Raw genomic sequence first — 8,902 nt, forward strand, 5'->3', positions numbered from 1 at the left:
CTCCGCGTTACTAAGTTGACTGCTGCCCAGCTACTAAACTGTAATGGAAACGCAGCATGAAGTGAGCCCTGCCTACCAACGGCCTCAACTATACGGTACTATGCTAAGCAGTGCGAGGCCCTGCAGTGGAAAGGAGCGCCATGAAGAGAACAACCCAGTTCTGCTTCTGTTCGTCCTTATTTCACCAAAGTGCCCAGTACAAGGCAGAGAAAATGAGTCTCATATGTTGCCAAGTACAGTGTGACTCTGCAACATATTTCACTGGTTATTTATGTGTGCGGGAGCCTGCAAATGCAATCTCAAAACCCGGCACATACAAGTCGTACTCGTACCTGCATACATATCTATTGTACGAGGTAATTTATTCATTACAGATTTCATCTTCTTCAACTGTTTAAATTGTAGTGGCTATCGTCTACTACTATTTGAATATCTATCAGTGTAGGCTGGACTTGATAAAACAACTATTGTCTGCCCAAGCTTACAGCTGCACACTGTAAACCGTTGGTTCCTCTTATATATTTTGCCTGGGGGTGTTGATTTTATTTAGGAAGATATAAACACATTTGTAAAGGTGTTTTAATAAGCAGAGTTGGAAATCTGACCTATCCTACTACACCTGAACACAGCAAATAGTTAAAGTGATGGTGTGAGTGCCATGAAACGAGAACAGGGTTTCTGCCCTGAATCTTAAATCCAATCTCTTGTAAGTATCTTTGTCCTGTTTCATATGTTAACACTGTATAATAGTCAACACAGAACAAGTATGTTTTAAATCTCTCTCCCCTGCAGTGTGGCCTGATAATCGTCTGTGTGTGTGTGGTGGTGTGTGGTGTTGTGTGTGGTGTGTTGTGTGTGTGTTGTTGTGGTGTGTGTGTGGTGTGTGTGTGTGTGTGGTGTGGTGGGTGTGTGTGTGTGTGTGTGCTGAGAGTGTGTGTGTGTGTGTGTGTGTGTGTGTGTGTGTGTGTGTGTGTGTGTGTGTGTGTGTGTGTGTGTCTGTGTACGGCACGGCACGGCACGGCCACCATCTAATGCATTGAAGTGTGTTTTGTCCCTCGCCCAGGTCCCCTCAGCCAGGAGCTGAATTCCAGACAGGCGAACAAAAGGCGGGCCTGGTTGCGTGGGGGGGAGGGCGGTGTTATTGAGGCCTTGGCACAGACAGGAGTAGGGACCCTGAGAAAGACAAGATACAGAGCAGAACTGAACAGAATGGTGTGTGTGTGTCTACGTGTATGATAACAGGCCGATAAACGGGCAGCCCGACACGCTCTCTGCTCTGCCTTTGTGTGCATGTGTAATCCCATTATCTGCATTGTTATTGTGTGCAGCATGTTGTGTCTGTGTGGGTGTCTGTGCATAATCATATTGCTGCTGCTATAATATTCATTGTTGTTATTGTGCCAGAGCGTAAAGGGAATAATTAGACAATAAAGGGACAAGAGGACAGACAGAGGGAGAGCAGAAGGTTTCCCACCAGCTTGTCTTCAAAGGAACAGAAGAGTAGAAGAAGAGAAGTTTTACGGTCTGCCTGGGTCTTTCACTTTCTTTATCACCCTCCCTCTCCTTACTGTACAGCCAACCTCTTGTAAAACTACATTTGATCCTCCCTATTTCCCAAAGCTGAGTCAGGCTTCTTAGGATCTGGGTCAAACAGCCAGCCAGCTATGAGGCCTAAATTCAACTCCAGCTACTCTGCATGAATGATTCAGATCCTCTCATTGATAGGCCTGTGAGCTCCAATTTCTGCTGTACATTAAGGGAATGGGAGTATTTGGGGAGAGCAGTGCTTTTTACGTGTGCATTTTATTGGGATAATGTAGAAGGGCAGCTCTCCCAGCAACAGGCTACAAAGGGAGAGCCGGGGTCAAAAGTCTATTCACATGTTCCCCGGCGACAGGAGAAAGAGCAAAGGGAAATCCTTGAGTAATGTTTCTCATTAGGGCCTGAAACATGCTGCAGGACACCGCTCAGTATGGGCTTTCCACCCTGCTGGAGAGGGAGAGAGAGGCATCAGCATGGGCTGAGGCTAGTTTTCCTCAGGCCTTTGATAACATATCTGAAATGTGTGTGAGAAAGAAGAATATAGCTTCATCCATTCAATCATTTTGAATGGATAAAAGTGTTAGCCAGACCTTGTGACCAGGAATTAAATTGATAAATAATTCCAAAGTACAACTTAAACTTTATTTGATTCAGGTGTCACGATTTAGGACTTATTTATAGTAAGTGGTTTTATTAGGATGAATTATTTAAAAATGAGACATAAAAGTGGGAGATGCCAAAATCTTATGCATCGAGGAGAGTCTAAGATAGTTCTGTTTAACTTTCTCAAACAGACTTGGAGAATTATTCTATACAAATGTGCTGGGTTACTTCAACTTTAAATCATTTTGTAATGTGGGGTGATTTTATGGAATGGTTTGGAGCAGGAGTTAAAACAAAGCACAAGCATAATTCAGTTTAAAAGGATGTTCAGAAAAAAAAATTGGGAAAACTATGAGAATGAAGAGAGATGATTGAAGATGAGAAATGATTGTATGTATGTATAAATGTAAGTAGGAATAACTTGCATAATGATTTAAAGGACAATCATTGATCAAGTAAAGGGTGGGAATTAATAAGCATTTGCTTCCTCCTGCTCCCTTTTGGCCACATATGATTTATTATTATTATTAATATGAAGACTTTGTTTTTGTTGAATATATAAATATTATCATGAATATGGATAAATACTGTATTTTAACAATACGGTATTCTGTTGTTCACATTTGTTATTTTGTATTTGTTATTTTTTTAATCTGTTCGAAATAAAGATTGAAATGAAAATGAAATGAAATAATCTGGCAAGGAAAATATTTATAGTTGAACGTTGGCTTTCACCTGTTGATAGCACTGCACCGATCCTCTCATTCAGCATCATGTTTACAACCTTTTGTTTTTATGTGATAAAGAATGACTGTGTTACGGTTTACGGAAAAGGATACAACTGCTATGCATTTATAAATAGCGAAATGTATCTTTTTTTAGATTCTTTCATTCACTTTGTGGTAATGAAATGCAAAGGAACTGGCTTTCTATGATCATTCTTTATGACTGATTTGATGTTTTGGTATATTTCGACAATCCCTGCCTGCATCAGAAACAATTCAGTGAAACACGTGCAGTCCAAACTGAGCAGACTTCTATGTGCTCGAGGTGTAGTCTTTTTGTTGAGGTGCACCAACTCTGGCATAACGTTAGTACAAAGCCTCTGCAACTACTATTTTGATAATTGTTTAATTGTGAAAGTCATGTTTCATGCAACAAATTACCAAAAATCCTCTTTTCCGCCTCTCAAATATGCTAATATTTAGTTGCAACCCTAGCCGCTATATACTGTTTCATTTCAACTCCAGTCAGTAATGGACCGTCTCATTCAGAGTTAAAGACACACACACACACACACACACACACACACACACACACACACACACACACACACACACACACACACACACACACACAGATTATCAGCACACTGCAGGGAAGAGAGCATTTAAAACATACTTGGTTCTGTATGTTACTATTATAAAGTGTTAACATATGAAACAGGACAACAGCATACTTACAAGAGATTGGAGTAAGATTCAGCAGAAAACATAAACACACACATAAACACACACATAAACACACATAAACAGATGGTTATTCACAAGAGTTCTCTGACGTGGGAGTGGAGAGAGGCCTGTGTGTTCACTCTGTCGTTCTTTGTCTCTCTGCCCACTTATTCCTCTGAATGTCTCTGGTCTCATGATTGGCTGCGGCTGATAAGAGGAAGTTTCACACTGTGTAGAGTACAGAGTGTAGAGCTGTGACTTAGACTGTGTCGTGCAGTAGAGATGCAAGATGAAGGCTGGCTATTTAAATATGTCTGCTAGACAAGCATTATCAATTCCTCATTTCTCAATGTCCACATTGCAACATAGCACATCTTTGTGTGTTTGTGTGAACGTACTTGTTTGCAAAAAAAAGGGAGACAAATATAGATGCACAATCTGGATAAATGGGTCAAAGGTGGACAGACCAGACACATCAATCAAACCGTGCAGCACTGCCCTTATTGGAAAAAGAGACGGAATAGGGAAAAGCTTGGTCATTAGGTTGCTTGTTGTAAATCCTTGAAAAAAGCAGCGAGAGCTTGGATTAAAAGATGTCTGACAGCTGATGAATAACTCCAGGCTTTTTGGAATATATCGTATGTATTTGTGTTTTGTCACGATAACTTTGGAAGCATTTACGTTTTTTAAACACACTTAAATTCTGAATAAAACATGATCAGTACCTTCTGTGATGTAAGGCCTCCGCACGGCAGCAGCTGTGTGAGCACTTCTCCTCCATGTTTTTAGCGTTCCATGACTTCCAACAACTCCCTGGGAAGCTCTGGCTCAGGGATTAATACCTGGGTTGGTATGGCAACAGTGACGCGGCGATCGCCATGGGAGATAATAACCAGGAAGAGAGGGTGAACATAAAAAGCCAGGAGAGTGAAGTTATTCTGTTGGATCTCTGGACAAATGTCAGCGTCAGACATGTTTGCTCTAACCAAGAATTCTTTATTTACCAAGTGTGATAAGAAAGGATATTTCTGCTACGCAGCACAGCACCAGGATTGATTGAACTGCTCAATCAATACCAGTGACTCAGCATTTCATTTCCTGGCCAGCTGCTGAGCTTTTTGCTTCCTTCGTCTCTTTTCAGCCATATATCAGCCTCATATGTTTTGGAAACATGTTTGTATTCTTTCTATATCTAACATCCCAAACAGCATAGGTCACAGATTGCATTACTGTGAGTGGATAATGTATGCAGCAAAAAGGAGTGAAAAGGGGATAGAAAAGGAGTATAAGAGAGTGGGGGAGAGAGTGAGAGGAAGACAGAGGTAAATGGGTGTATAGGAGAGAGGTGAGGGAGGAGGGGCTTAGCCAGTAATTCCTCTTAAAGCTCAGATGAACAGCTGATGCACTTAGTTCAATGACACACTGTGTGTGTGTGTGTGTGTGTGTGTGTGTGTGTGTGTGTGTGTGTGTGTGTGTGTGTGTGTGTGTGTGTGTGTGTGGTTACGTGTGGTTACGTGCATTTGCAGTTATGTGCCCAATGTACACCTGTGTCCTATTTGAGTAATGCACATCTTGTCTACATGTGTAGTATATATATTTGCACTTCAACACACACACACACACACACACACACACACACACACACACACACACACACACACACACACACACACACACTAATTAATTCCAGTAGGAACAGTAAACAAGGCGTACAGTATGTTAGCACTTAGTCCCCCCTACCTGGATTAGTACAATGAACATTCAAAAACATGCACTGTTTCAGCAACAAAGGTGTTGTTTATTTTTCAATTTTATATTACTGCTGCTAATACAGAAATAGTCCTGACACTCGTTAGCTTTGGCCTACACACACACACACACACACACACACACACACACACACACACACACACACACACACACACACACACACACACACACACACACACACATCATGACTCGACACACACACACTCTACCTCAGGGTCAGAATGTCTCACTTTAACACTAATAACCAAACCAGAACAAGCAGTGATGGATGAAAGGCTTGATGTGTTAAACACTTCACACAGGCTGTTTGCAGACCCTTACAGTATGTGTATTAAAAGTTCATGATTCATTCATTCATTAAACGCATGATTACTCTGTATGATAGTTTAACATCCAATTGCAATGGTCATTAACTTGAGATTTCACCTGGTATTCCAGATTGTCATCATGACTGTGGTGAAATTGCGGTTCAATTAATTTTAATTCAATCTGGAGTTAGAAGTAAACATCCTTTATGTGTACATCAGCATTGCTGCATTTTCCCTGGTGCTTTTACAAATGATACATTACTTTGATTGGACAGAGAGGGAGAGGGCATCAGAGGCAGCAGTCTGAAGCAGTGATGGATGGGAGGGGGGGGGGCACACCCAGGGGAGGAGGCCACGCTGCCGGCCCTGCACTATTGAGACTCTCCCTTGGGTGGCCTGGGTCTAGAGGTGGTCGGAGAGATGAATGGGGGGGGTGTATACACCAGCTGTGGATCGTATGAATGAACTGAAGAACAATGCATTGGATGAATACATGGGAAATAAATCAGAGGAAAAATGCTCCTTCTTTTAAAATGGACTGTGTCAGACAATTAGATTTTCAAAGTGTTTTTACTTAGTAGTGTTCATTGTGTCTACACTCAAAGTTTTCATTAATATTTTCTCAACAGATTACACATAACTGTATTAGGTAACGTTAGTTGAAAGCAATACTATTAAGTTGAACCTTTTTTATTTAAACTTCATATTATTGGTTTCAACTAACCTATTATAGTCATGTGTAATCTGTTGACAAAATACATACAATACATTCTTTTTTTTGTGTACGTATATTGATTTTTACAAAAAAAGACTGCTATGTATGTGGTTAACTGTCTTGTGTCGTATGATTGAAAAAGCCTAACCCAAAATGTGTAACAGCATGAGATTCCGTATTAATAAGTGTTCTGGTTAGAGCCATTTTGTTCTCGAACAGCATTTTATGAAGCTAACATGAGTTTAACTTCATGTCTTCTTGTGTGTTCCAGCTGTTTCGAGAGGTACGCATCATGAAAACTCTGAACCATCCCAACATAGGTGAGTTCCGCTGCAGAGAATTCATCTACGTGTGTTTCCATGCTGGCCTTTGCTAACTCCTCTTCCTCGGTGTGTTACAGTGAAGTTGTTTGAGGTGATTGAGACTGAGAAGACTCTTTACCTGATTATGGAGTACGCTAGCGGAGGTGAGTGCCCCCCCCACGCTCATGAATGTTGCCAAGTAGTGAATGGTTAAAGTTAGAATGATCACTTTGACTGAACGATATAGTAACACTGATGGACTCATTAGGTATCAAATTAACGGGTCCAATCCTTTTATTTTCATTTTCATTTGTGAGATCTCACATCCGTCTCTGAACAAGGCAGAGTGCTCTCTTTCTTTTTGTATTCCTCTTGTTCTTCAACACTGTTCCACTTTCCCATGCATTACTCTATTTTTGTATCTTCATTATTTGTCTTTCTTCCCCCTTGTAATCCCCTAATCTCTCTCCACTGCTCTCTCTTTATGTGTGATCTCTTTCTTCCAATACCTAATAAGGAGGCAGCTCAAAATGCTGCTCTGTTAAACCCAGACCCCAGCCCCGTTTCCTTTGTAAGGATATTTAGGATCAAATGTATGGCTGGAGTGCATACATGTACACAACACACATCTATATGGAGACCTGAAATAGGATTTAAGTGAACCAAGAATGTTGAGCAGTTTGGGAGTGTCAGTACTTTTTTTTGATGTGTCATGTCCCAGTAAAAAAGCACAAGGTGTTTCCACATACACATACGCCTTGACCAATTTCCCCCGGGACAGTTATCAGGTTTCTCCTCTTTATGAGATTGCAACATTTGCTCCTGTAATAACATGTTTTTGCAATCTGGACACATGCCTCACTCCAAATTAATACACACCCAGAGTGTTGGAGAACTTATACACCTGATCTCACATAAATACATACTTAGGGAAGTATTTGCATCCATCTTCTGCAAGTGTTGGTGCTTAAGATATGTTATTATGGGAAGTGGGCAGGGGTGTCGCAACCAAGATATACATTGATTTATTAAGATAGAAGGTACACCAAAACTGTTAATGAAGACAACGTAGTCGGTGGACCTTTCTGCTTTTTAGTCTAGTCATGGAATATGTTAATACATGCTTGCCTGATAGACAGTCTAACTTTTTTTTCGCCCCCTTTCAGGCGAAGTGTTCGACTACCTCGTGGCTCACGGCAGAATGAAGGAGAAGGAGGCCAGAGCCAAGTTCAGACAGGTCTGTAAAACATGGTTCTTTCTGTCTATGTTTCTGTCTGTCCATTTGTTGCTGGCCAACCCAGAAGGGAGCATCACAAGGGCTCCCTTGACAAAAAGCAGTGGGAGTTTTCCATTGGGTTTTGAAATATTGCACAAATGATTTAACCTGCAGTTCAGTATGTTCACTTTTCTTGCAATACTGTGCAATAATAACCTTTATCTGAAAGACATACATTGTTATAAATGTCCCAACATTTTTACAATATCTCAACAACTTAAATGTTACCAATGTCCCAGTTCTTTAAATTGCTGCTCCTAATTCTTTAGCCATGGTTGTGTACTTATTTGTCTTATTTGCCATTTTTTGCTGTAACACAAATCTGATTAAGATCAAATCTGAGCTACTTGAAGGCAATATTAATGATCTTCTCTCATTTCTCTTATTATTATTGTTCTCTCCCTCTCTATTGTCTCTCCTCAGATTGTGTCTGCGGTGCACTACTGTCATCGGAAGAACATTGTTCACAGAGACTTGAAGGTGAACGTTTGTCTAACTCATTAACACTTATCTAACAGACTGTATTACATTTGCACTTTTGTTTGTTTTTGTGATGCCTCATGTAGCACCTTGGGATTGCTGTTAGCAATATTAGCTTTTCAAATCGAATGTGTTATTATTATTATTATTACTGAAACAGGAAGTTACAGTCATTTGCTTTAAAGCTGATATCCATAACACTACAGCTAGATGTTATCGACATAATGTTCAAACTACTACTACCATTTCAATCTGGAGAGACGGTTTTGATGTAAGAATACATATTTATTTCCAGGAATACACAAATGAATGTAATGTTAATTTTGGCGATGAGGCCCCGTTGTGCAGGAATATCATTCTGGAGGGGAGAACCGATCCGATGAAACCCCCCGGGGTCTAGACCCTGGTGCTGGTGAATGGGTAGTTGGGTTCGGTCTGAAAAGGAGCGGCTTAGC

At 40.7% G+C, this 8,902-nt stretch overlaps 1 protein-coding gene and 1 long non-coding RNA gene across 2 annotated transcripts in view; one reads left to right on the forward strand and one right to left on the reverse strand.

Annotated features, from left to right (window-relative positions):
• Window positions 1-4,570, reverse strand: part of LOC104952511 (protein shisa-6 homolog) — a 65,845-nt gene extending 61,275 nt beyond the window's left edge. The window contains exons 1-2 of the mRNA XM_010779348.1: window positions 4,439-4,570; window positions 1,005-1,173 (exon numbers count right to left, since the gene is read on the reverse strand). Coding sequence (XP_010777650.1) covers window positions 1,005-1,173; window positions 4,439-4,570 — 301 coding nt within the window. The remainder of the gene's footprint in view (window positions 1-1,004; window positions 1,174-4,438) is intronic.
• Window positions 4,571-6,652: 2,082 nt separating this feature from the next.
• On the forward strand, window positions 6,653-8,453 carry LOC104952478 (uncharacterized). The gene is made up of 4 exons (XR_799115.1): window positions 6,653-6,709; window positions 6,790-6,855; window positions 7,858-7,928; window positions 8,391-8,453. It is a non-coding gene; the product is annotated as an uncharacterized lncRNA (long non-coding RNA).
• The last annotated feature ends 449 nt before the right edge of the window (window positions 8,454-8,902 follow it).

Source organism: Notothenia coriiceps, unplaced genomic scaffold (assembly GCF_000735185.1).
Source record: "Notothenia coriiceps isolate Sejong01 unplaced genomic scaffold, NC01 NC01_scaffold00020081, whole genome shotgun sequence".
Lineage (NCBI taxonomy): Eukaryota > Metazoa > Chordata > Actinopteri > Perciformes > Nototheniidae > Notothenia > Notothenia coriiceps.